This window comes from Drosophila novamexicana, unplaced genomic scaffold (genome assembly GCF_003285875.2).
Source record: "Drosophila novamexicana strain 15010-1031.04,08,12 unplaced genomic scaffold, DnovRS2.1 tig00001059-arrow-arrow-pilon, whole genome shotgun sequence".
In the NCBI taxonomy this organism is placed as follows: domain Eukaryota; kingdom Metazoa; phylum Arthropoda; class Insecta; order Diptera; family Drosophilidae; genus Drosophila; species Drosophila novamexicana.
The window spans coordinates 217,643-244,891 of record NW_020824837.1 but is presented as its reverse complement, the minus strand read 5'-3'; the positions used below and the strand labels follow the sequence as shown (position 1 = coordinate 244,891).

General features: G+C 44.1%; 4 protein-coding genes across 4 annotated transcripts in view; 2 read left to right on the top strand and 2 right to left on the bottom strand.

Annotated features, from left to right (window-relative positions):
• Positions 1-396: 396 nt before the first annotated feature.
• Positions 397-5,196, top strand: LOC115765968 (serine/threonine-protein kinase SIK3). The gene is made up of 7 exons (XM_030709721.1): positions 397-693; positions 2,622-2,721; positions 2,790-2,907; positions 2,972-3,128; positions 3,197-3,305; positions 3,372-3,614; positions 4,037-5,196. The coding sequence occupies exons 3-7, from the start codon at positions 2,852-2,854 to the stop codon at positions 4,861-4,863; spliced, it is 1,392 nt and encodes a 463-aa protein (XP_030565581.1). The 5' UTR covers positions 397-693; positions 2,622-2,721; positions 2,790-2,851; the 3' UTR covers positions 4,864-5,196.
• Positions 5,197-6,060: 864 nt separating this feature from the next.
• Positions 6,061-8,522, bottom strand: LOC115765872 (cysteine protease ATG4B). The gene is made up of 5 exons (XM_030709609.1): positions 7,974-8,522; positions 7,348-7,690; positions 7,196-7,275; positions 6,591-7,139; positions 6,061-6,527 (listed from the first exon to the last, which is right to left on the bottom strand). The coding sequence occupies exons 1-5, from the start codon at positions 8,137-8,139 to the stop codon at positions 6,472-6,474; spliced, it is 1,194 nt and encodes a 397-aa protein (XP_030565469.1). The 5' UTR covers positions 8,140-8,522; the 3' UTR covers positions 6,061-6,471.
• A 328-nt stretch (positions 8,523-8,850) lies between these two features.
• Positions 8,851-11,993, bottom strand: LOC115765871 (protein asteroid). Its single transcript, XM_030709608.1, has 3 exons — positions 10,936-11,993; positions 10,586-10,742; positions 8,851-10,523 (listed from the first exon to the last, which is right to left on the bottom strand). The coding sequence occupies exons 1-3, from the start codon at positions 11,745-11,747 to the stop codon at positions 8,865-8,867; spliced, it is 2,628 nt and encodes an 875-aa protein (XP_030565468.1). The 5' UTR covers positions 11,748-11,993; the 3' UTR covers positions 8,851-8,864.
• A 1,405-nt stretch (positions 11,994-13,398) lies between these two features.
• Positions 13,399-27,249, top strand: part of LOC115765988 (protein Star) — a 33,097-nt gene continuing 19,246 nt past the window's right edge. The window contains exon 1 of the mRNA XM_030709752.1: positions 13,399-13,762. The gene's annotated coding sequence lies outside the window, so the exon portion shown is untranslated. The remainder of the gene's footprint in view (positions 13,763-27,249) is intronic.

Genomic DNA, 27,249 nt, shown 5'->3' with positions numbered 1-27,249 from the left:
CTTAAAGCTTGTACGAGGCATTTTAATATTTTAGATACCTAATATCTGTATTGTAATATCTAATATCTACATTATAATGTCTGAAAGAAAAGACAATTTTCTCTTGATTTGAGGCGTCGCCAGGCTAAAGGTTATGAAATCCTGAGCAAAGGGAAGTCGGATATGCCTATTTTCTAATTGTAAAAAAACGTTTTAAAATGTTTAAAAAGGTAATTAGGATTTATGATTTTTTTTTTTTCCATATATTTACAGATTTGTGCGCAATTCATTATAATGTAAGGCAACACTTTGGGCAGCCAACCAAGAAACGAGTTCAGCTGGGCAAACAACGAGGCAACACAGGCAAAAGGGCACAGAGGAAGCGAGCTGAGGTAGGAGGAGAGTTGACAGGACTTGGGAGCCGGCCTCCGTCAAGCCCCACAGAGGAGGAGACCAACAAGTTGCCATCAACGCCGTCACGCCCTTTTGAGTGAAGGACTCCCTCCCAGGCGCAGAGACAGAGACAGCAGCAAAACGGCAGCCGTGGATACCAACACGCTGCGCAGTTCCGCTACTGTGAAAGCGACGACGCCGGCATCGAAGTCGACGTCGCTGTCGCTGCCGCCGCTGACAATTTGTCAGCCGCCAGCGCCAACGCCGCCTTATCAGCGGCTGACCAAAGCGTTGCAATGCGATCCGAGATGCGGTCACGAGGTGAGTGCCAATAAAGAGTTCAGCTCGAGTTGCGGTCAAGCGGGGAATGGGTGGGCGGTGGGTGGCGGGTGGCTTTGGGTGTGACGTCACAGCCAGGAGCGGACTTAACTGAAACGCAGGCATGAATGCAAATATGTCCTCTTCGTGATAACTCAGTTTCAGCTGGTAATTGAATCAAGTTTTTCCAGGATTTATTTCTCGTTTAAACCAAGCACAAATAGCAGCACATTTCTCGAGCAAATTGTATTACCAACAGCTTGTTGTAGCTCAACTTTGGGCTTCTAAATCAAAGACAAAACACTTTTGCTGCCGACTTTGCGCTTGTAAATTATTCATTTTACCCTAAAACCGACCCTTGGGCAGTTTTTCAAATAGCACAAATTTCTTGAGCTTAATTATTATTTAAAATGGTCCAATAGTCCTGAGGGCAAAAGTCCCAAAGCCTTAAACTTAATCTTTAGACTTGGGAATTGACTAATTTTTATTGAAATTGAAATAAATAAAAATAATTAATTGGTTAGAAGAATTACCCAAGTAAATCGGTACCTCAGGCAACTAACAATTAAGATTTGATAATAATAATAAAAATTTACAATTGATAATAATAATAACAATAGGCTCTGGACGGGAGCACCTAATTAGAGGATACCCTGAACCAACTTCTATGCGATAGCTATATAATAAAAGATACTTGATATATATATATACTGTTCTTGAAGCTATATGTCAAATATGGCGTCTGTACCTCTTAAAACATAAGAGATTTGCTCAAAAAACGGAAAAACATGATATCGATTTTATTCATTTGCTTGAAAACGGGACAAGTTATCGATTATCGATAACAAACTTGTACTGCGTTAACACTAGGAGAACCTATGTTTCAAACTCTTATAGGTTCTGAGATTACAGATTACAGATACAGACAGACATGGCTAGATCGACTCGACTATTGATGCTGATCAAGAATATACTTACTTAATGGGGTCGCAGATGCTTCCTTCTGCCTGATAAATACATTTGCCCAAATACATTATACCCTTTCTATCTATTCAGAGTATTCAAATAATAATAATAATGATATTGATAATAACAATGACAATAATAATTAAACAACTATTAATAACAATGATAGTAGTAGTATTTAAATCCAAATATAATGCTCTCAACCGAATCTACGAACAGATAAACCCCAGCTACAGATAAACTAAATCTACGGACAGATAAACCCCAGCTGCGACCCTGGTCCGCGCTTCGTTAGCTAATGCACAAACCAGCGCTTGCAGTCGCTGTCGCAGTCGCTGTCGCAGTCGCAGTCGCTGTCGCTGTTAACGTTGTCGTTGGCGTCGCAGCTGCTGCGCTGCAATTATGTCGTGGTTCAAGGCTAATTTTCTTGCGCCCCAATGAGCGGGCACAACGGCTGTGTGTGTGTGTGTGTGTTTGCGCCATTCATCGTTTTTTTTTGTTGTTGTTGTTTTGTTGTTGTTGTTGCTGTTGTCGCTTTGTGTGCATACGAAATGCGCGTGTGGCAAATGTAATTCCGCCGCATTACGTATACGCCACGTATTGCACGGCGTTAATTAACGCTGCCCGCTGCCGCCGCTTTGTCTCTCATTTGGATTAGAAAAAGCCCAGCTACAAAAGGGGCAGCAGCAGCAGCAGCTTTGCTCCAATTACATTTACCAAATTGCAGACCCACTTGACCTTGGCTAACCATAAGCCGGACGCAAGGCAGAAGGCGGATCTTAGTCCACACACGCAGTCATATGTGGCTGCACTTGACCTCGCCCTAAGCTGATTACTCAGAGTCATTTTCGAAATTCATTTTAATTGCATTAGTTGCTGCATTTTATTAATTTAGTTGAATTTAGCCAGTTTATCAATAGAATAATTTGTAAACTAATTCGATCTTGAACTAATTTGCTGGCCAGGTAACAATTGGACGTCGCATTGGCCTCTACAGATTCTGTGGCGACATCGGACGCGGCAACTTCTCCAAGGTCAAGCTGGCCGTGCATCAGCTGACACGAGGCAAGTTTAAACCCAATTGCACTCTAAACTCTGACATAGTTAATTCAAGAGAATCTCAACTTTTGCAGACAAGGTGGCCATCAAGGTAGTTGACTTGGATCGCGCCGGCCTGGACGCGAAGGCGTTGCGCATGCTCTCCAGCGAGATAGCCACGCTCGAGTGTGTCCATCATCCCAACATATTGAGGTGAGCGGGCCTTGCCTGAATTCCCAATCCACCTCCACCAATTGTCTCTCTCTCTCTTGAGCAGGCTCTTTGAGGTGGTCGAGACGCTGGGACGCGTCTATCTGGTCACGGAGTGGATACGCGGCGGTGAGCTCTACAATCACATCACGCAGGGCGGGCCGCTGCGCGAGATACACGCGGCGCCGCTCTTCAAGCAGCTGCTGCTCGCCGTCAAGCACATGGTAAGTCAACTCGCTGGAAGAGAGAGAGAGATCTGATAATCAGTTGGCTTGCTATCTCACCCATGCAGCACAGCTTGGGCTATGTGCATCGCGACATCAAGGCGGAGAATGTGCTGCTGCTCTCGGAGGATCGCCTCAAGCTGGCCGACTTTGGTTTCAGCACACAGTTAATTAATGGTGCGTGCTAATCCCTGTGCCTGTGCCTGTCCACGACTTGCTTTAACCAGTTTGTATGCGTTACAGGTGCCAATCAGAAGCTGGATACATTTTGCGGCTCGCCGCCGTATGCGGCGCCGGAACTGTTCTCCGATGACCATTATATTGGCGCTCCGGTGGATGTCTGGGCCCTGGGCATATTGCTCTATTTCATGGTCGTCGGCAATATGCCATTTCGTGCACCCACCATACCTGGCCTCAAAGCGGCCATACTCAAGGGCGACTATCTGCTGCCTGGCCAGCTGAGCTTGCCCTGCATAAGACTAATTCGTAAGTGTTCCATCTATCTAAATCCGAACTGTCTGCTCATTTTAACTAAAGCTTTCGAAGATCTTGTGCCTACAAATTGGACAGAGCTTCTATGAAATGCATTTAAGATTGCAATTAGTTGCTGGATTTGAGCCAGCGACTTTTCCCAAGTTAGTTCAACGCTCAGGCACAAGCGTGTTTGCCAACGTTTCGTCGTGAAACTGCGTGAGCGTCGAACTAGCATGCGCGAGCTCGCCAGTTCAACTTTTTTGAAAAGTAATTTAATGCAAGCAATTGTGAAGGATAAAAAGGCGAACTCTAATTGAAATATTTTTAAGTATCGCCCATTTATCTTCCTGGCGAAAGAAACAGGACTTGTTTATTTGTTCACTCAAATTTCTCCCCCTCTCTCCCTCTCTCTCTCTCTTCTTGCCTCCCGCTAGAACGAATCTTAATCCATGTGCCCGCCCAGCGGCCGACCATAGACGACATCCTGAACAGCCAGTTTGTCACCTGCCCGAAGCTGAGCGTCGAGCTGATGCAGCTGGAATTGAATCTGCACAGCAAGCCCGCCAAGCGTTCCATTTTTTGGGTGCGCAAATCGCATCGACTGCGTAAAAGCGCCTCGCTGCGGGAACGCTACGCGGAGGTGGTCAAGAAGCCGGCGATTAGCATGAACACACGCCAGCAGGACGAGATGTTTGTGGACAGCTTTTTGCATCCCATCGAGCTGGGGCACGAGCAGCAGCAGCAACAGCCGCCGTCGGCGGTGGCCAATACCAAAGAGCTGGAGGCGAATGGGGAGTCGGTGAAGCGTTCGGGTCCCGGCCGGCGTTATCTCTTCTGCGGCACACTCAAGAAGAAGATAACGCCCATTGAAACGGAGCCGGAGAAACAGCTCTCGAATGGCGGGCCAACGGCCAAGCTAAGCCCATGGAGCATCGAGGTGGCCGACGATTGTCCCCTGTTCAAGAACTATGACGCAGAGACGGGCAGCTGTGTGATGCTGCCCACCAATACGGACGATCTCAGCCAGCTGTGCGCCTTGGAGTTCGAGGCCAGGCAGCTGCTCGCCGAGCTCGGTGTTACCACACAGATGCTAATCACGGCCATACCCAGCGGACCGCGATCCGACATCATTGGCGCCTATCGCATCGTTGTCAATCGCCTCCAGAAACAATCCTGGCTGGCGCGCAAGCATGTGGAAATGGCGCTCCAGCTGGAGCCGAAGCCGGAGAAGCGCAGCGAGCGACAGTGCTGCATATTGTAGGCCATCAATCTTCAATGTCTAATGCTTAATTAATTATAATAATTAATGATTAATGATTAATGATTAATGATTAATGATTAGTGTCAATTCTATAGCCCAGCAAGGCAGGCAGGCGTTACGTGTGCGTGAGTTTCTCGTTTTCAGTGTAGAGCGACAGAGCTGAATAGTTCCTTATTTCGTCTAGGTTCTGAGTTTCAAAAACTGTTAATTAATTAAATATTGAAGGATAATTAGATATGCAATGCATTAGGCGCCATTAGACTGGCTTTTTTTCAAGAGAAAACTTGCAAATCAAATCGAATATAGATAAATATTTTATGATTTGATAGAAAATCAAATCGAATATAGATAAATATTTTATGATTTGATAGAAAACTAACTAAATGCAAAAAAAAAAAAAAAAAACGAATACAGTAAACTCTCGCAAATTGCAACGCTTTGATTTCTGCTTAGCAACTATTTTCTCATTAATGTTCGATTGATGCTGATTGAAAGTTTTTATTTAAAATTCAAATTTCTTTTAAATTAATATTTTTTCTCATTTTTAATTTTATTGATTGTTTATCAGATCTTTAAAAATACTCTATACCAAAAAGTGTTTAGTATTGAGTTTATGCTAAGTTAGATGGTTAAGAGTCTGTGAATTTATTACGCAATTTCTCAATTTTACTCAAATTCGAAGGAATTTTTCAAAAATTTTGCAAGTATTTAAAACTTTAGTTTCGCAAGTTCCAATTTCAGCAATGGAAAAAAAATTGGCTAATAGAACTCTTTAAAAAAAAAACCAAAATGGTTTAAGAACGACTTTTAAAGATCTAAAGACAAGATCTGTCACGATACACATATATATATATATATATAGAATATTGAAAATTGTCAAATTTCGAAAAACGCCAGAAACGAATATTTCGAAAATGTTTAGCTTAATCGAATGGCATAATTGAAAACAAATAATATTAAGCAAAAAACCAAGTTAAAAAAAAAAAATATTGCCACAAATTGAATGTGCCACTTGCAACTTGAAAAGCCAGTCTAATGTGCATGTGGTTTGTTTAAATCTAGTGAAATTTATATACATGCATACACATATAGTCCAGGTATTATGTATTTAGTTGTTGGTCCATTTTTAAAGCATATATATAGCTATATATATATATATGCATACGAATACATATACAACATATACATATAACAGATACTCTTTAAATTCCATATAAAAAATGTTGATGTTTTAATCAATTAATAAGGTAGTTTGTATTATAAAGAAAGCATAAACAATGCGTCTGTATGTGTGTGTATGTGTGTGTTTGCCAAATTGTCTCGCATGGAGTCAATCAAACTTACAATAGAGCAGCATATTAAATATATATACATATATATATGTAAGTAGGCTTGCATGTGTGTTCGTTTGTGTGTGTGTATAAATTTAACACTAGATTTCTTATAGTTTATAGCCATTCGCTAGCCGCAGCATCCGCTCGAGCTGCACAGCTGGGCAGCTGGCCAGCTGCTCCAGTTTTCGTACAGGTTTAACTACAAGCATTGAGCACGGCGCAGACGCCGCACTCTCTCCGTCTCTCTCCCGTCTCTCTCCCGTCTCTCGCTCTCTCAGTCAGCCGTCGGCTCTCTCAGATTGGGTTTGCTGTCGACGTCGCTTCCGCTGCCTGGCAATTGGAGCGCATTGATAAGAGAGACGGGAAAATTGAGTGCGAATTGTTATCACTCACCCAGCATGGCAAAGGACTCGGAATCGCTGGCGGCAGGCCAATCAATGTCCGGCATGGCGGGCCATTCGATATCGTCCGCCGTATCCCAGTCCACGGCACGGGATTGACTTATCTCGAACAGTGCCGGCGTGCACAGGCTGAGCACCTCCTGGCGCAGCTGCTGCAGCAGCTCGTCGAAGCTGTTGCGCGTCTTGCACAGAAAACACACGGCCAGCGAGGGATCCATGGCGCCAAAGCTTAAGCGTGCCGCATACTTTTGATGATAGCTCTCGTCCAGCTCCTGCTCCGCAGCTGTTGTCTTTTGGGCCACGCTGCCGGCACGTTGTGTTGTATGCGGATCCAAATACAACACCTCATCGTCCACATAGCCCAGAAAGTAGAGCGCCTGATTGGGCCGACCGCCAATCATGCCGCAGCTGCTGCTCAGCTCCAGGCAGCGCTTCAGGGCGGGTATATAGATGGGATTAATATCGCTAATGCCCAGCCGGAGCGGCACAATCAGCAGCAATGGCTTCCACGTCGACGCGCTGGTCTCCTGACAGCGTGTGTCTACAAAACAAATAAAGTAGATGAGCAAAGATCCGCCACTTCCGTTGCCTACTCACATATCTCGTCCAGCACCACGGTGCTGTCCATGGCCACGTGTACGACCAGCGAGCTCCAGTCATCGAAGCGCACTAGGATTCTGTGGAGTTAGATTAAAGCATTATTAACCGGCTTTGTACGGTCCAGCTGCCAGCTGCTAGCTGCTGCTCACTTGAGTATTTGGGCAACGGTATTCGGTCCGAGCCACTCGCCGACGGCTTTGTTCTGCGACTCGCCCGTCAGGGCAATCTGATGTATGGAGTAGAAGCTTTTGCGCGTGTCCTCGAATCGATTGACGATCTTCAGGTAGGTGGCATCACGACAGTCTGGCGTCCAGAACCAATCACGACCCAAATGCAGCTCGATCAGGGCCTGGGCGAGCACCATTTGGCCGCAGCGCAGCATACAGCCCCAGCCCTTGTCGCTGGTCAGCTGCACTTCGCCCAGCGGCACGAAGCCGTGCCGATATGTGCACCACAGACGCGACTGGATGTCCCGTCGGATCAGCTCCAGTTCTGCAAAGGGCAGACGGGTAAGCATAATGTTAGATACGATCTACAGGAAAAGCACCCTAAGACATAAGTATATCAGCTTCAGATCCGATCTAGTATTGTCCGGCTAGCTGTTAATCTCGGAGAGAATCTTGCAATTTGGATGGGAACTCCTTTTACTGACCGCGCAGATCAGGTATGTTTTAATTAATCGATAAGAATCGTTATCGAAGTCGTCTACTAATCGGGCATACCCGACCAGAGCTGTTCGTTCAACGGGGTCTTCACTGTACACTCGCGCTCTCACCTTGTATGGCATTGTACCGTTTGCCCAGCAGCCAAACGTCTGTATTGCGCTTTGGTATATCCTCCGGCTCGCCGACGGCGCCAGCCAGCACGCTGTCCGAGCCGAGGTAGGCCTCGAAAACGCTGTCCATGCCGCGTGTTAGCTGCGCGTAAAGGCTAACCAGCATTTACTGCTACCACCCGATGCTGCTGCTGCGCTGCCTCTGCCTCTGCCGTAGCCTGCCAAATGACGTTGTGATTTCTTGCTGCTGCTGCTTTGTCTTTGTTTTGGCTAATGCTGTTGCCAGGCAGGGCTGCTTTTGTTGTTGACTCACAGCAAATGCTTTAGTTGCTGGCAGTGTTATTGTTATAACAAACTAATCGCAAATTAGTTTTGTCGTGTCTGCAACTGTTTTTCTTCCTTTCCTCCTACTTTTCTTTTTTTTGTGTGTGAGCTGATTAAAACGATAACAAAAATCTGCCTTGGCAGCGTCGTCAGCTGCGCGGTCGACGCGTTGGCGTTATGCTGGTATGACACCAGCTGAGCTGCCTTTTTGTTGTCGCCACATGCTGTTTTTATATATTTTGTTATTGATTTGCAACAATTAGATTGCAATTTTAGACGAAGTGCACAATAACTGTGCAGTCGTATAAAGATTTTTATATTTTGCTCAAATCAGCGTGAAGAAAAATTAAATGTCATTCTGTTAACAGAGACGTTGCGATGTTGCTGCTCGATTGCTGTAATCGATTTCGGTTAACAGCGCTGTTAAGCACTCAACTCTGGCGCTGCCCTGTTAAAATGTAAACAAAAGTATTTACTAGCACATAGCCAGTGTTGTCAATTGTCGCTTGCATTAGGATGTGGCGCGTCAATTTGAAAATGTTAGCCAAACGTTTTATTTACACATATTTACACTTTTAAGCCACAGAATTTGTTGTTTAAATCAAAAAATGCATCCTCCTCGTTCTCACTTTGCTGCAACATTTCCGCATTAGGATCGGCGCCGTCAGCGCCAACCGCAACCGCAGCCGCTTTGCGTGCCGCCTGCCTCTGCTTCTTGAGACGCTTCTTCTCAACGACCTTGGCCGCGGCCTGCTCCGCCGCCGACTGCTGCTTCCAAGGCGGCACAAAAGCCGCACACCAATCATACAGAAAGCAATAGAAGTCGAACATGAGACGCGAATCGGCCAACAGGAAATGCTCCACATGGTAGCGCACATCCAATCGATTGCGCAGCAGATCGTACAGATTATAGATGAAGGCGCCGCAGTAGAGCTGATTCATGCGCGGACTCCGGAACGGCTGATCGAGCAGCGCATTGAGGCCATTCAGCTGGTAGACAACCGACTGGAACTCGGCAAAGGCGTGCAGCACGCTCGTCGAGTACAGATCGTACTTCTTCTTGAAGATTTCCTGCATGTGAAAGTGCGGCAACAGGCGCTCCTGCACCAGATAGCAGTCCGACTTGGGCACCTGCGACATGCGCTCCGGCACGGGCAGCTGCAGCAGCGCGGGCTTAACGCCGCGCCTGATGCCCGCCGCCGCCTCCTTGTCGCGCACCGCACGCTCCTGCCGCAAGATCTTGCCAAAGCGACGCTGAAACTGCCGGCAATCCCGCTCGGCGGGTATTGTGACGTCCACGGTGCGCAGCACGACCAGGCACAACAGCAGCGCATGCAGATGCAGCAGATCGCAGTGCTCCGATCTGTGCAGCCAGTACACAATGGCCAGCCCGTACAGCTGCAGATCCGGCGGCAGCAGCTGCAGCTGCTCGAACAGCTGCGCCACATTCGCATGCGGCACCTGCGCCTCGAATACGGCACGCAGATGCCGTGCATCCGGCGCGGCGGGCACAAATTCGTAGGCGGGCAGCTGCTCGATGGCCTGGCGATAATAGCGCACATTTGTGACGCGCAGGGCACGCGTCAAATAGGTGTACTCGATGGGCAGGGGTTGGCCCTGGGCATCCAGCTTGGGCGGCGTTGCGTCGCCAGCCACATGGTGCAGCAGGGCGAAGCTGTAGTTGAGTATGGGCAGGGCCAGAGCGTTGGCGTCGTGATGCGGAAAGTGCTCGATTTGCGGATTGTTGATGTACTTGCGCAGATGCAGCAGATCCACAAAGTAGCGCGGCAGATGAGCCGGATAGAGCTTGTCGAGAAACCATTGCGGAAACAGCAGCGTCTTGTCCTCCACATCGGGTGCATCCTCTGCTGCCTCCTCCAGCTCCTCCTCCTCCTCCTCTTCGTTGCTGCTTTGCTGCAGTTGCTCTGCATCCGGCTGCTCAGCTACTGCCTCCTCCCGCTCCTCCTCCTCCGCTTCAGAAGAGCTTCCCTCTTCACTTAGTTCGTCCTGCTCCTCTTCCTCCTCGGAAGAGCTCTCTGCTGAGAGATTAGCCAACTGTTCAACTTCAGTTAGTTCCTCCTCCTCTTCCTCAGCCTCGCTGGCTGTCTCCACAAGTGGAAATGCATTCTCGTAGTGCTTCTCAAAGAATTCGTAGGCGTGGCACAGCTCATTCGAATAGCCAGAAATGGCTGCCTGCACCTGAGAGACCAAAGAATCGCGCTGGAACTGCAATACAGTAAGTAGAATTCGACTGAGGGTCATTCTTTGCTAATACTTATACCACATACCTTTTTCAGTCGGGAGAGCACCTTGTCCAGCGCCGACTCGGCCGTCTGTTCGCGCAGCCACTGCAAAATGACGCGAATGCGTCGCTGCTGCTTTCTCAATTTGCGACTGCGTCCCGCTTTGCCCATGCCAGCGGCAAAGAAGTTGCGAAACGCCGAGCTGAAATGGAGCGGAAATGTCAGAGTCTGGTAAGACTGCGAGATAGCCTTGTAAATCTGCCGAAGCAGTGCTGCCAATTTAGCTAACAGTTACAGTTGCCGTTGCGAACTTGGCAGCACTGCTTAGCAGATGTCCCCTATATTCTAATCTCTCCTTTTTGACAGGGTATAGCGCAACGGAGCGCCTTACACACCGTGCTATATAGTCGTTGCCCAGCAGAGCCGCAAACAGCGGCAGCTTCTCGGGGCTGAGGGCGCCACGCCCACACAAATGCTCGACACGATAGATGCAACAGTCGAGATATTTGTAGCTGCTCTTGACGGCATACTCGGGCTTCTTCGCCGTCACCTCCTGGCTTGTTCTGCCCGAAAGGATTTTGTGCGCCTTGGTGCGTTTCTCCACGTGCTTCGCCTCGTGCCGGCGCAGCGTGCGCTGCGCTTCGCCCGCCCTCCGGCGCTGCTTGGTGAGCACCTTGACGGTGAGCGTGATTAGGGGTATATACTGGACGTTGTGTATGTAGAAGTCCGAGTCGTACGAGAGCACGGGACAGTTGAGCTTGCGGGCGAGGGCGGCCAGTTCGTCGTCCGCCTCGAAGACGCAGCGCATGACGGGCACGCCGCAGTCGCGGACGGCGTCGACGAACACCTCCTTGAGGTGCAGCGGAAAGAGCGTTATCGAATCGCACGGATTTATCTTCTTGATGACCGCAATCTTGCCGCGCAGCCGTTTGCCGACGGTGCGCAGCTTGCGCTCCTCGTAGCCGCCGTCCATCAGCACATAGCCGCGTATCTGGCACTCCGCGAGCACCTGGAAGAACTCGACGACGGCGCGATAGAAGTCGTCGTAGTCGCCGCCAAAGGCCGAGTAGCAGCCGGTCACATCCTTGTACAAATTGCAGGCTAAATTGTCGCCATCGATGACCAAAGCGGTGTTGTGCAGCTCGTGGGGCTTTAGGTAGAGCTCGGCACGTTGCGCTATGTAGCTGGTCAGGCCGCGAACACCCATTTATTTGTTAAAGCAAAACTTTGTTTATGTTTATATAAAAACAAAAAACAAAAAGCGCGTGTTAGCAACACATGTTTGGGCAGTGCTGCAAAGCGCCTGCGCTAAAGTGATGCCCATAAGCGCAAGCGGCGCTGTTAAGTTGCCTGTTGCCGTAATGTTGTCGTGTTATATGTGGTCAGTGTTGCCACGCTTAAGAAATAGCTAGTTCTAGCTTAGCTAATTTGGCTATATACTCTGTTCTATTCCTTTGTTTTTTATTATCTTTGTGGCAATTTTAAAGTTCAAGCAACGGTATTTATATACCATATAGAGTACTTTGTAAATATTTAGCATATTTAGCTGTATATATATATTATAAAAATATTGCATTAACTCCCAGATTACGCTATTGCTGCAGTTAAAAAGGCTAAATCTGCTGTGTTATAGCCGTAACAGACAACACTGTTAAGCATAGCATTTCGCGCTAACGCACTGTTTCGTCGCTGTTAAACGCAAAAACGAGCCTGTTAACGCGCCCCTCGGCTCCCGATTGTTTTGGTATTTTGCTGAGTGTGTTGCATTATTATGTTAGCCGCTTACAGCCACACTGCACTCAGACTGTCGCTGTCAGGCAAATAAAACGCTTGTCTTTCGTTCGTAACGTAACGCGTAACGCGAGTGGGTTTTGTGGCACAGTGAAAAATTCAGCAACAGCAGCAATTAAAAATCGAAATCAAATGCAACACGCAATCGAAATAAACGTAAAAAGCGAACATAAATCAAACAAACAAAATATAATCGAAAATTTATAACAGCGGCACGTTATGTGTTATTAACGTGCAATCGAGTGCCTTTCCAAATGCGAGCAGCAAACGCGTGCATATATACGGGTTCCGTTCGTTCCGCAGCGTATCGTATTTAGCTCTTGCTTTTGCCCACTTTACGTTTCGTGTATGTGTGTTGTTTTTGTGCTTGTTCAACGTAAAACAGCAGCAGCAGCAACAGCAGCGGCGTCGGCAGCGCTGGCACAGGTAGACAACGTCTAAGACACCATAAAACGATGAAAAATTGAATAAAGCCAAAAAAAGTAATTAAATCAAATCTAAAGCTAAATAGCGAAAAGTATAGAATAAGAATTTTGTCTGCGAGGAGCGCATCAACAACCGCAACGACAACAACAACAACAGAAGAAAAAAGACAACAACAACAGCACTCATTTTTTGTTGTGTTAATTACTTTTTGTGCGTCTTTGCTTTGCGGTCGCATTCATTTCATATACTAGTAATATTTTTCTTCTTGGATTTTCTTCAACAAGAGCAGCCGCAGCCGCAGCCATCAACGGCCGCCAGACAAACAGACAAAATCCAACAACAACAGCAACAAAAACAATATCAACTGCTCTCGCCCCCATGGGTGTGAGCGAGCGCGCAGATCATTTATACGTATCGTAAACGTATCGTGAATGAATATTCTGTCTATGTGTTTTGCAGCGCGAGCGAGCGAGCGAAAGGGAAAGAGCGCGCGGTGCGTTGCGTTGCGTTGCGTACGTGTTTCAGTGTGTGCGTGCGTGTATGTTTGTGTGTGGGAGCCAAGAGCATTTATAATAAATAAATTGTGTAGCTACTCCCCAAGCAAATAAATAATTATGCTGCATAAAAGAAAAACGGCAAAAGCGTAACAAAAGTTTGAAAAATCGCCGACAACTTCAGCTCAAACAAAAAAAAATTATAATAAAAATAAAAAAGAAAAATACGAGTTAAAAACACTCGCACGACTTAAGAGCCAAAAAAAACCAAAAGCTCTCAAGTGTTTCACTCTTTTACGTTGCCTCCCCCCCTTCCCTTCAAAATATTCGCGACTTTTTGCGAGCGTGTATGTGTGTGTTTTTTGTACGTGCTTATGGAATTTTGACAATTTCGTGTGTTGTCAGTCGAAAGTTTTTTGTTGTTATCTTTTCTTCGATCAATTCGTCAACGCAACGGGAAGCTGCTGTGTTGGAATACGCGCTCACTGTGTGAGAGAGGCTCTCCCAAAAGGTGCGTATTACAGTTATTACTTATTTGAAATTGCTCAATTATGTTTTATATGTATATACTAGCTGGAAGTCAGTTAGTTGATATTCCAGGAATTGGCAACAAGCTACGGGGCGTCTGCACGCTCACGTTTCCTGTCTTAGCACATTTTCACACGTCCTTGCGCCTACGACGACAATTGCAATTTTTTGCGTTTCCCACGCCTTCACCACACACACACACACACACACATACATATATACTGCTCTGCAGGTAGTAGGAAAAATTTCTCGCATTACCAAAATTGAACAAATTTCGTTGAATGCCGCCGTAGGTGGGCGAGAGAAATGGAAAAATTAGACACACACACACACGCATGCACACTTGCATACATGTGAGTTAGTGAAAATGCGCAAAATTGACCACCCGCAGTTTTCCAGCAGAAAAATATGAATAGGAATATGATTAATAAATAATGATGATGATGATGAGGATCATTCCAATGGGGACTGCGACTGCTGCAATTTGGCACAATCAGTGAATCAGTGCGTCGCCAGAGGGCGCCACTGCTGTGCCGTAATCAAGCGAAATTCAATTGCCGCTGCCTGCCAAATGGCGTTTTTGGCAACATTATGCAATTTCTTGCTGTTCTCCAGCCATTTTGGCAAATGGACTATTGAGCACAAAAGTTCATGGGTTCCCCGCCCCACCTCTTCGACTGGAAGTGGAGTTTAAGTTTTACTGTTGCGACAGCTGCTGATGCTGCTGCTGTTTGTTCTCTGATTTTATGCATTTTGCTGCATACAATAAAAAGAGCATAAAATACATTTATATATATATATACACACACACGCGCATATGAACCGTGGCAGCTGCACAGATCTTGCGCCGTGTGCGTGTGTGTGTGTGTGTTTGTGTGTGCGTCTCAAATGACACTTGCCGACTGCATTGGAAAGCGTTGCTGCCGTCTGCACATTTTTCTATAGAATTTCCTAGTAGGAAGTGCAGCAGCAACAACAACAACAACAACAACGGCGACAACACTTGACAATTGCTTAGGCACTCGACTGTTGTCTCGCTCTCGCACACCTGCCAGCCCTGCAGGCAAAGAACAACTGTCCTAAGTACATATATATATATATATATGTGTGTGTGTGTGTAAAGGTATTGGTTCCTTCCTTGTAGGTTTGTTTTGTATACCCTGTACAAAAGGAAAATTGAAGATAAAGGGCAGAAATATAATATATAACTGAAAAATCTAGTTATTCGCAATCGATAAATATCGAACGTGAGCCACGTGTTTTGAGCTTAACTCATTTGATGTTCGGTTCAGGGTATTTTTTAGTCTAGCACACTTGCTATTTCTATAGCTCATTGTCGTCTGTACTCCAGTTATTTTATGCTCGCAATTATTCAATTGTCTTTGATTAAATGTGCAAATTTGTCTAATGTTTTGCTGGTTCTCTCGCTGATTGCGCGGAAGTTGCCGTTTAAAGCTGCAACTAATTGTCCGCCATTTGTAATTTGTCACCGATCTTCCCCCCCCCCCCCCCCCCCCCCCCCCTCTCACGCTCTCTCGCATACACACTTTCTCAATTATTAACTTATCCGCTGTCAACTTTGATTGTATGTCTGTGTATGCTTCTACCGTTATTGCAACACCAAATATATTCGCCCCCCTCCACCCACGTTTTGACCTACAAGTCGGCTTAATTATATTACCGACGCGCGCATTTCCTGTACAATTTTACTTTATTTACTGTTCAGATTTTTAGGGGCATTGAGCAAGGCGCGCACAGCTAATAATAATAAAAAACCAAAATTAAATCCAAAAAAAGAAGAAGAAGCGGCTTGCAAACAATTTTAAATATCCACTCGAAAATGCAGCGCACAGCAACAACAACAACAACAACAAATAATGTAATTATTTCCCTTCACAAGCTCCACAAAACGAAGCAAAGCAAGAACAAAAATAACAGCACAAAAAAAACTCGACAGGCGAAGCAGCGATAGCGACGTGTCGGCAACTTTGTTGTTGTTGTTGTTGTTGTTGTTGTTGTTGCTGTTGTTGTTGCTGTTGTTGTTGCTGGCGGGCGTAAGCACGTGCAGCAATAGAATCGATAGAACGCACAAACTGAGCAAAACTATTAATAAACAATTTGCATTGAACCCGCTCTTCGCACGCGCGCTCTCTCTCTCTCCCTCTCTCTCTCTATCTTTCTTTAGTGCGCTTTGCTCTCACTGCGCGCTCTGGCGTTTCAAACCGGAACCTAAATGGATTTTTGTGAATGAAACGAGGCGGCGACCTTGCCCGTTTACGTCGAGCTTACGTTTTGCATTGATCGTTGATCAATTGAAAGCTTTTGCCGCAATTCAATTTGATTGATGAGAGACCGTTTACGTTGTGGCGCTTACGTTATGTTTACAGTAAGCCGTCGCAACGGTTTTTAGTACGTCAAAGATAAGGAGATGAAAAAAAAACAAAAGAACGTAAACTAGTAACATTTCTGAAAGTTGCATTAGCCGAGTGACCACTGTATCGCTCTCTCACTCTCTCTTGTGTGTGTGTGTGTGTGTGTGTGTGTGTGTGTGTGTGGGTGCGCCTTTGTAATTTCGCAAATGTTTGCCGCTAATAAATCATGTGTCCCTTGTTAGCCAATTGTAAATTATTCGTTCAATGCGCGAGGTTCAAGTGTTTGTTTTTGTTGTTGTTTTTTTTTTTTTTTTGTCGATTTGGCCCCCTTCTGTGTTTTGGCTATTTATGCGGCGTTTAGCTACCGTGCGCTTACGTCATTTGCATATGCCGTCTACGTTTACGTATTCGTATTGTAGCTCATATAAGTACGTATTCGTATTGGTATTCGTATTGGTATTTATGTTCGTATTATTCGTACATACTTGGCCATGTTTTACAGTTGTCAATTGGCTGCTGCGGCTGCTGCTCTTTTGGCCACTTTCGTGGGCCAAAACACATTCAGCTCGCGTCAACACAAAATATTGAAAGTAGGTAATGCGACAACAACAATAACAACAACAACAACAACAACAACAACTGAGTCATCAGTTTTCTGTTTTCATATTCAAAATAAATGCGAAAAGTTTCTAGTACACGACCACAATATTCACATATAACTAGTTCAACATTGAAGACATTCATGAAATACATATCGATCGAATGATTCCACTTAATTTTCACGTTTGACAATGGAATACGATAATAAGGGAAACAACTATTGTTAAGCTGGTCTACCTGCAAAATTGCAGCCGCATTTCCACGCAGTCAAGTGGATTCCACAAAACCAGTGAAATTCGTTAACTTTGAGTCGAATTGCAGGGAAAAGCTAAATGTGCTTGCTAAATATTCTAATCATGGACACATTTATTTGTATATTCTCTTATCGAGACCCCCCCTCCCCCTCGCTCCCTCACCCCCTCTCCCCCAGTCGTTCAATACGAATCTAGCTTATCCATCAACTGTATATAAAAACATCCTGAAAAACGTATTTGGAATTTTGTTGCCGTGCGCATAATTCGCAAGAATTTCAACTTTTGGCTAGACAATATTCATAATGCAATAAAATGTTTATAAATTGGCGCGTTAATTGAAAATAATGTAGACATTTGTTTTGATTCGCTTGCGTTAAATGCAGCCAGCATTCGCCGCCTGCCAATTACTCATGAAACAATCATGAATGGAACCATGAATGAGGCCATACAATAAACAAACGCCTCCATAAGTACAATTGCGTCCAGGGTATGAGTATATCTTTTGTATGTGCTTAGATGGTGGGCAGATCTTTGCTCTTCCTATATATTCTATGGCGGGTACTAGAGGTTCCCTATGAAATGTGTGGCACAAGTAGTGCTCCATAAAGTTATTATTATCGAGTGGGTATAGATCTATTTGAGTGCCTTCGTCTATGTGAACCAAGCTTCCTGAGAAGCTATTTTGTTAAAACTTGTTGCAGATGCTTTTTGCTTATGCAGGCGTGACATAGGTTAGAACCAGCGTGATTGACCAACTTTATCATATACCTAACTGTCTGAACTAAGCTTCCTGTGAAGCTATCTTGTTAAAACTTGCTACAGATGTTTCTTATTGCTGTTGATGCCAAAAATATTAGAACCAGCGTGATTGACCAACTTTATCATAACTTTATCATATACCTACCTATAATAACTCAGCTTCCTGTGAAGCTATATTAATAAAACTTGCTATAGACGCTTCTTGTAGCTGTTAATGCCAAAAAGATTAGAACCAGCGTGATTGACCAACTTTATCATATACCTAACTATTTGAACTAAGCTTCCTGTGAAGCTATCTTGTTAAAACTTGCTACAGATGTTTCTCATAGTTGTAGATAAGATATAACTTAAAGTTAGGCTGACTTTATTATATAGTTACCATATAAATTGTCTGTTCCAAAATTGAGTTTTTATGCACTACAAATCTGTTAATTGACTTCTTGCAAGGGTATTTCATTGGCTGGGCTAAGATATATATTTCTGCTACACTTTGATTGTATTTAATATGTTGATCTTGTGGTCTGTGACGTCACGTGTGTTTATAATTATGAATATGTTTCCGAGAATGTTTAAGATAACGCCTTTTAAGATTTCTGGCAACAACAGAAAGTAATTAGCATTTGATTGGGATAGCCCGCAAATGCAGAGATACGACTAATACTAACTAATTAATCACTGTGCCGTTAACTAATTGATAGAACCCGCAGCTTAAGTCAAGTGCTTTTAAGTTTCAAAGAAAAAACCCAATTCTTTCCTGTTCTCAATAATCTTATCGGGCCATGTCTGACTGGGCGTTGTTGCCTAACGAGCTGGGTCAACAATTCAATACAAATACGACAGTTACAATTGCCATAGATAGGCAACGAAATGCCTTAGATAGGGACATGCTTCTCTCGGCTGGTTAACTGGGCCCCGAATTCTTCCCACAGTTCATAAAATGCGTCAGTGTGCTCTAAGTGAATCATTAAACAAATTACAAATTCCTACGCCAGTTATAAATAGCTGATGTATAGAAACTGAAATCGAAATAAAAGAAAACCAGGAATTTCAACAAATTAGGCAAACATGTTGTCCATGTCCATCAAAGTTGTGTAAATATTGGCGCAGCTTACGTGTCTTATGAGTGAGTCGAATGCCACCACCCACAGTCAGCGTCGACAGTTAGTCAGTCACTCAATCAGTCAATCAGTCACTTCGTCAGTCCGTCAATCAGCCAATCCGTGACTGTGCAATGGAGGCGTTCGATTAGGCAGCGTTCTTTCCAATGAATAAGCCATACCTTTTCTAGTTTACAGCTAACTTGAATGCACATTTGTTTGTGTTATTTGAATTAAGCCAAAAAGTGATGCATTCTTCACTTCGTTTGCACATTCAAGAGCAGACTTTGGACAAGGCAACTACACACTTGAGTTTAAGTCCAGGTAAATGTTTACACTCAGTTGACAAGTTGTGCTCTGTGCATAAGTACGTGTTAGTCTAGGCTAGAGAAGTTCAATTGTGTAGAAGAGTTGTTTGGCTTATGGATAGATATTAAAGCCAGCCTGGCTCTACGTTTCATCGAAAGTTCACTGGAGGAGATCAAGAATCAAGAGGAACACAGATTCCAATCTGTCAAGATGCATAGAATATTGACTTGAGAAATAGTTCACAATTTCAGGTAAATAACTTGATAAACAGCTACTGAGTTCTATTCGAACAAGAACTAAAGTCCAACTTTGATTTGTGGATTCAGATTCGACAGCAATTTGGCCACTTACAGCTAAAAACTAGCTGTTAATTTGCCTATCGATTGTTGCCTATCGATAACTGTGGCATTTACCCATCGATGCCTATCGATAACCCAATTGTAATACTCAAATACTTTTGTTGCCACCCTCGTGCTTGCTGCAGCTTGTTTATAAACAATATCCAGCGACCGATCTTGCCCCACAAAACTCTTGCATTTAGCCGCTTCTATAAACAATGTTTAAAGTTTAACCCAAACCCAAAAAAAACAATTTCATTCTGTTGATTTCGTCTTTTCTTGTTTCCAGCATGCACAAATTGCACTTATTTTGATTGATATAAACGCTTCGGGAACTTGTCTGAAGTGTTTATAAGATATATAATACTTACAATTCTCAGACATTTTAGGGGGCCTACTGCGCTGCCTTGTGGTTAACTTGCCCTAAACCAGTTCCCCCTCCCCCCTCCCCTTCCCCTTTATAAGCCAGGGGGAAAAAAAACCGAAAATTGCGTCTACCCAAAAACCACACGAAGAGTGAAAAACCACAATAAGAATTCCCATAATTATAACGAATGCTTGAGCCCAAAAAAAAAACGAAATAATCTCCAAGCGTCACAAACATGACAAACACGAAGAAGAAGAAGCAGCAGTAGTCGAGGCAGAAGAAGAAGCAGCAGCAGCAGCAAAAGAAACTCGAGCAAGAATCAAAAAGTGCCTTTGAAATTTTAACTTTTGTGGTTACAAGTTTTCTAGACCACAAAACTTCTCAACCGAAAGCTAAAGTTTGTTGTTGTTGTTGTTGGTGTTGTTGTTGGTGTTGGTGTTGTTGTTGTTGTTGTCGGCTGCCAAAACAAAATCAGAAAAACAACAACTAGAAGAGCAAGAAAAGGTGTCTCTCTCTCTCTCTCTCTGAATGGAAACGCAACCAAGTCCAAGTCGGAAGAAACAGTCAAAAACAGACAGCGCAAAAGTTTTCTCAACTCTTTTATATTTTATTTTCTTCTTGAACTTTAACAACTTCCCAAGATGGATAAGAATTAAAGGCGGGAAAGGCAGCTAGGTGTGAGCTGTGTGTGTGTGTGTAGGGTAGGGGGTGGGGAGTGGCAGTAGTTGGGGATCAAATCAAGTTTTCAAAGATAACAAGAGCACTTTAACATGCGAGTGTGCACGACGCGCAAATACCCTGTACTGTACCCTGTACCCTGTACTTGGAAATGAGCGAAGGAAATGCGGCAAGAACTTAAATATGCCTGATTATGCTATGCGTTCTATATGAAGAATTCATTTATTTATAATAATATACTAATTATATATAATTATTATTAGTAAATAATTGATCTAGGTATTTTCGTATGTATTAGCATTAAAGATTGTGCAAGCGAAACTCGTGCTAGCCAGTTGCAATAATCCCAGAGATCCCAGAGGAGTTCAAAGCAGAAGACACACGTAGGGCAAATTCGGATTGTGATAATTACAGGGTATACGACAACAACAGCACGCAAATCATAGAAAAGGCGACAATGACAATGACAAAGCACAAAACTGCGACATTTAAATCGACCTGAAAATAGTTAAGAGGTGCGGAATATAATTTAAGAGCTCTAAGACGAATAGAGAGGGGAGCGAGGGGGAGAGGGGGAGGGGTTGGGGTAGGCTGGGGATGGTCGTAGTTTGCTTGAGAGAGAATGTGCCGTTAGGTACAGTTGAATCAATTAAAGCGCACAGCTTGCCCGCCATTTTGCTGTCAACCCCATTTCAATTACAGGTGTGTGAAGGGCAAGGCAGGAAGGGGGAGGTGTAGTGAGGAGGGGGAGGGAGGTGGGGAGGTGAAGGCGACACATCAAAATGTGTCATGGCTGGCACAGTTGGACCCAAATTACCGCAGCTCGAATCATTTGAGCCGGCTGTGTCTGTGTCTCGCACCTGAGGATGAATTTTAGTGTCTGTCGCGTAATTTGTTGGCTTCCTGCAACAAGCCGTTGCACATGCGCCGCTTGGCTACACACACACACACACACGCACACTCCATCTCTCTCTCTCTCTCTCTCGCTCTGTCCACTTGCAACAGGAGCAGCAGTTGGTTACACTTTCGGGTTCAATGCGCTCCACACACACACACACACACACACACGCACACACACACACACACACACACACACACACACACGCTTTTCAGCTGTGGCATGCCACAACAATTGATAAACAAAATCATCATCAGTTATACTCATTTCTTTTTGCGGCAAATTAAGGTGCCGCCCGGTGGCAGACACGACCAGGATGAAGCAATCGGTTGCATGCCACGCACACACACACACACACACACACACACACACACACACACACACACACACACACACACACACACACGCACATATTGACTACAATTTGTGGTAACCCCTTATTACGCCCACGCCACAACTTGACCCAAAGCTGGTTGCATTAAAAAGCACGTGCCGCGCATTTGCCGCAACTTGGCGAACGCGTTAAGCCCACAAAATGATTGCAAAACAAAAAAACATGTAAATTAATTAACCGGGCAAGCTTAGCCCTTGAATACCTTGTAAAGTGAATTAATTGCATTTAATTGCGGTTTAGTGATTTTTAATGTGAATTGTGCAGAAACTGTGAATGTGTATTGGAAATGCATTAGTTCACCTGAATCTAAAGCTCGTGAAAATATTTTAGAAACAATAAATTATTTGTATTCTTAATGGTTTTTAAACCTTCTTGCATATGATATACATAAAAAAGAATCGGAGTATAGCTTATAGGAAGCCATAAATGATATTTTGCGGGCCTTTTAGAACTTCCACTCGGAAGTGTGGAAAAAACGTGAGTGTATGAAACTGTGTGTGAAACTTTTTGGTTTACCATTCGATCACGATCAAGCTCAAGATGTTTAATAATACTTGGCTTTTTGGCTAGAAAAACACAATCCAAAAAGTAAATTGTCCTACAAATCCACCTCAAAAGTTCCCAAGTTTACGTCTTCATATAGGATATTGCACAAGGAATAATTCGATTTGGATTTAATTATAAAATTTGTTAACCTGTCTCCAAGAAGAGTTGCCTCGAGTCAACCTACCCCTTAGCAATCATTTTACAGGGTATGCAACAAAGTTTTCTGGCATTTGGGGCGAGTCTGTTGTAATCCGCACATAAAACCGTTTTACTTTTTCTCAGACTTTTATGCGAATTTCGCAGTCATGGTTTTAGTTATTGTTATATATATATACTATTTTTTTTTTGTTATTTTCTTAATGTTTCGCACACGTCAACGTTTAAAAGCGGACGGCAAAGAGGTCACACACCTTCTTCGTGTGTGTGTGTGTTTCTGTTTCTGGTTGTGTTCCAATGCCAAAGCGTTCCCTCAACCCTCACACTGATTTGCACACACACACACACACACACACACACACACACACACAGACACACGTTAACTAACCCCAACAAAAAGAACGCAAATGCTGAGGATGAGCCAATGCGGGCCATAAACCAGAACCTCCCCCCTCGCCCCCTCCCTCCACCCCGCCGATCGTTCGATGAGGGCAGGACTTGAAGCGCAGGTGCATTGTCATCGTTTAACCCTTCTGCTTCAATTTCAATTTCGTAAATTGAGTTTATATTTCGATTTATTGACACAACCAAAGCCAAAGAAGAGGACGACTTCTGCACTCTGCACTTTGCCAACTGACATTTATTGCCATTGGTTGCGTTTCTTGGCGCTTTTACGAATTATGTGACCGTACCATAACAAAAAAAAAAAGACAACAAGGCGCCGTTACAAGAAGCTCAAAATACAAAATGGCGACCAGGGTACAGTTTCGTTAAGGATATTACAAGTTTTGTGTGCTGAAAGTCTTTAACCTGATATGTGGGATCTGTCAAAGCCGAGTTTAGAGCATGAATTGACAAATGCATAAATATAAAGCTTGAAAGTAAAATATCCTTATTGAAGAAGAAGAGCAGTTTATTGCCTCACAAAAGAAAAACCACATCAAACTCCTCTCACATTCTGGTTCGAAATATGTTTCACTTGAGTTTCCTTTACCGAAATCGACACGTTCTAAGCTAGGAGAACTTTACCCCTTAAGTATATAATAACATATTCACAATTAAGTTAAGCTTAAGTGCATTAATACACTGTTTAATGCGTTTTGTACTTTTGCCAGTAAATGTCTGTAATTCGCTCTTTAGCGTTAATCAACCCACATATATATATCCATATATATATCTAGCCATAAATCCTTGCAGCTTCCAAGCCAAGAGTTTCACGAGTTTAACATGAAAATGACAGCTGCAGCGTTGCCCAACTTCTCGAGACTATTTTTTCACATGGCTGTCCATTTTCCAAATTTCTGACTAATTTGCCTTGTACAAGGCGCAATTTGAGCAAGTCTTGCCAAAAAAAAAAACCAAAAAGAATAAGTAGAAAATCTATGAAAAATCTAAAACGAAATGTCATGCTAGACTTTTCGAACAAATTCCAAAGTCTGGCAACAATGGCATACGCCAGGCTAAAGGTGAACGTGAACGTGTTGCAAACAAAACATATGCAGCCGCACACACAAATAAAGGAAAACACATCCTGGTGGATAAATTTTCCACTTGAGTTTCCTCATGCAGAAAGCAACAACAAGCGTCTTCCGTTTGCCCAGCAAAAACAGCGACATGTGTTTGAGGCCAAGTCGCAGACGGCGACGGAGTCTGAGATCTGCCTCTTTGTGTCGCCCTCTCGCTCGCTCTGCCAGCTACATTTAGCATAATCTCAATTTTCATTTTTCACCTGCCCAAATGGCCCGCCCGCGCCCGCATGCACTTAGCCCTCAACAATCTGCCGCACAGCTTATCAGCGGCAAAACGGCCAACTAAATAGCTACAAGAAATACATGCATACATGCATACATGCAAACATGCATACATGCATGCATACGCACTCGAACATACTTGTGCTACTCAAAAGGCAACAATTTGTCTATTATCTGGCCAGGCCAATTTCGTTTCACCCTCTCTCTCTCCCGCCCTCTCTCTCTCTCTCACTCGCTTACTGATGCTGCCTTTTTGATAAATGTGCCGTCGTCGTCGTCGTTGGTAAATCCGCTCAATCCTGATTAAGTGAACTATTATGCTCGCCCATTGCCTTTGCTCTCTCTACTGTTCTCTTTCTCTTTTTATCTTTTTCCATTCGTCATGCATGTGTAGACACACAAGAAGCAGCCGCCGACGCCGACGCCGACGCCGACGCTGACGTTGCAGTCAAACAGCGCAGCCATCAAATATTGTTTATGTTTTCAACAAATAGAACTGGCTAGCACACACACACACACTCACACCATCACTCAGCGACACAATGAGAGCGCAGCGCGCGCGTGTGTGTGTGTGTGTGTGCGTGCGTGTGCTTGAGAGAGCGCATTGGACACGCACATTGCACTCTTTCTAATCAGCCGAGCGAACGAGCGCTTGTTGCATTTGTACCTGCTTGACCTGTGCTGCAGTTGTTGTTGTTGCTGTTCTTGTTATTCTTCTTCTCTCTCCCTCGCATGCTGCATTTCGCTGCTCTTGATCCATTTCCATTTCTATTCATTTTGTGCGTGCTGCTCATTATTTGTTTCACATGCTGCTGCTGCTGCTGCTGCTGCTTCTGCTGCTTCTTCTGCTGCTGTGTGACCAGCTTCATTGAGCTTTGCTTGGCTGCAGTCACGTTAATGCTACGTGATTTATGTTGTTGTTGCTGCTGTTGTTCTGCTGGGTGGTAAAATTAATATAACGTTCTTTTTACCTGGAAGTTAGTTATGTGCTGTGCAATCATTCAAACAATGCTGCTTGTAGCATACTTCAATTTAATTGCTCGCAAGTTGAGGCGAGTTGCGTAATTGTCGATCAAATCAAGTTGTTGCCACTAACTTGCTGCAAGTTGCATTTGCAGCGCAGCTACAATGAATATTTATGTTTGCGTTGCAATTTACTTTGAATTGATTACAAACAAACCTTACAGTTATTTATAAATTCATGCTAAAGTTGAACTTGGTATCGTTTGGCAAATGTGCCTGTCAAAGTTTATGTTAAGGAAATGGGATAAATTTGACAAATAGTCCAGCCGAAAGTTGTCCTCAATTAATTTCAAGCCAACAATTTTAACTTTAAGGCATAGAAAAATTGACTTTAATTTCGCTTGCAAACTAAATGGATTAAAAAGGACAAACCTTTAACATGCATGTTCAATTTTTTTTATACAAATCGTTGGCCTATGCGTCAGAATGCAGATCTATTTTGCGCTGAAGTTTATGAGGCAATTTGCAAATTGACTCTGGCCACACATTTTTATTGACTCGGGAGCCCACCCACTGTTTTGGCCATAAATTAGCTCATCTGGGCCATTTTATGTTATGACTGCGGCATTTTCTGTTGCCGGCTCGCTAGAATTTTGGCATGCGAACACGTCAACTTCTCATTAAGATAAGCCCGCCAGCCGGGTTTGATTTACCGAGCCGAGAGCTCTGCTGTGGCATGTGGCAAATCAGTGTGAGCCACCGATTGTGGCATGCAAAATGCACCCGCCGCCGCCTGGCAACAAGGAATTTCAGTTGCCTGCAGGCAACGTCTTGAAAGTTCCCGTTCGCGGTTAAGTTGACGCTCCTTCCTCTTCCACTTCTTCTTCTTTTTTGGCACACGCCAGCTGTCGAGCTGGGAATTACGCCAACTGCCTGTGTTTATATGCAATGCATATTTTACTGCCTAGTCGAAAAGGTTCTGTTCTATTCGTTCCGCCACGTATGTCACTTTTTGTATATATACACTCGAAGAAACAAGGGAGAACTTTGGCGAAATAGAAGTGCATTATTTCACTTAAATTGTGGCAGCTTTTCAACAAAGTTTTGTTGCTTTGTTTAAGTATATTTTACATTTTATTTTATTTAATTTGAAAATATTTAAAATATATACCGCTGCTGCTCAAATATAGAGCGACATTTTTCTTCGAGTGTTTTTATATATATATTTCTTTTTTTTTTGGGCTATAAATTGCCAACATGCCAAGGCAATAAAATAGCAGCGCAGCCGTAGACACATTTGCAATTTGCGAGCTGGGAGGGGTGAGGAGTGGAGGGCAGGGGGAGTGGAGTGGGGTGTTACCCTAGATTCCGGCAAAGTCGTTTCTGGCAATTCGCCAGTCACTCGCGCTAATTTAACTGGAAAATAATAAAGAAGAAGAAGCAACTTGCTAAAATAACTGTGTTTCTTTCTTTTTTATCACTCGCTGCACTCTAGTGCAAACTCCTACAAAATGCGACGACGCCTCCGGCACAAACAATTAAACGACGCGTCGCCGTCGCCGTCGACGCTCTGATAAACAAGGTAGATAACAAGCTGAGAAGGAAGAAGAAGCAGACCGACCGACCACACATATGTAGGTACTACCCCGTCTTTGGGTCTATCCCTCTCCTGGAACAGCGCGGACAGCATATGCTGCACAGTCTTTTTTTTGTTACCAATAAATTCTCGAAATACCTTCTTAACTTACCGTCGAGTGCAATTTTTTCATTAGCGCTTCGCTTGGCTCATTTTTCTCTTCTGTTTTTTTTCTTGTGGTAGGGTCTGGCCGAGGGTCAAGTACGAGAGTGCAAACGTCTACTAAATAATTGCCACAATCGGTAAATTTCAACAACTTTTTAGTGGTGACTGTTCAGGTACGAGGCGCACTCGATAAGTTGTTTAACTAAGCCGCAGATGCTATTAGTGGAAGTTGATGCATCTAAATATA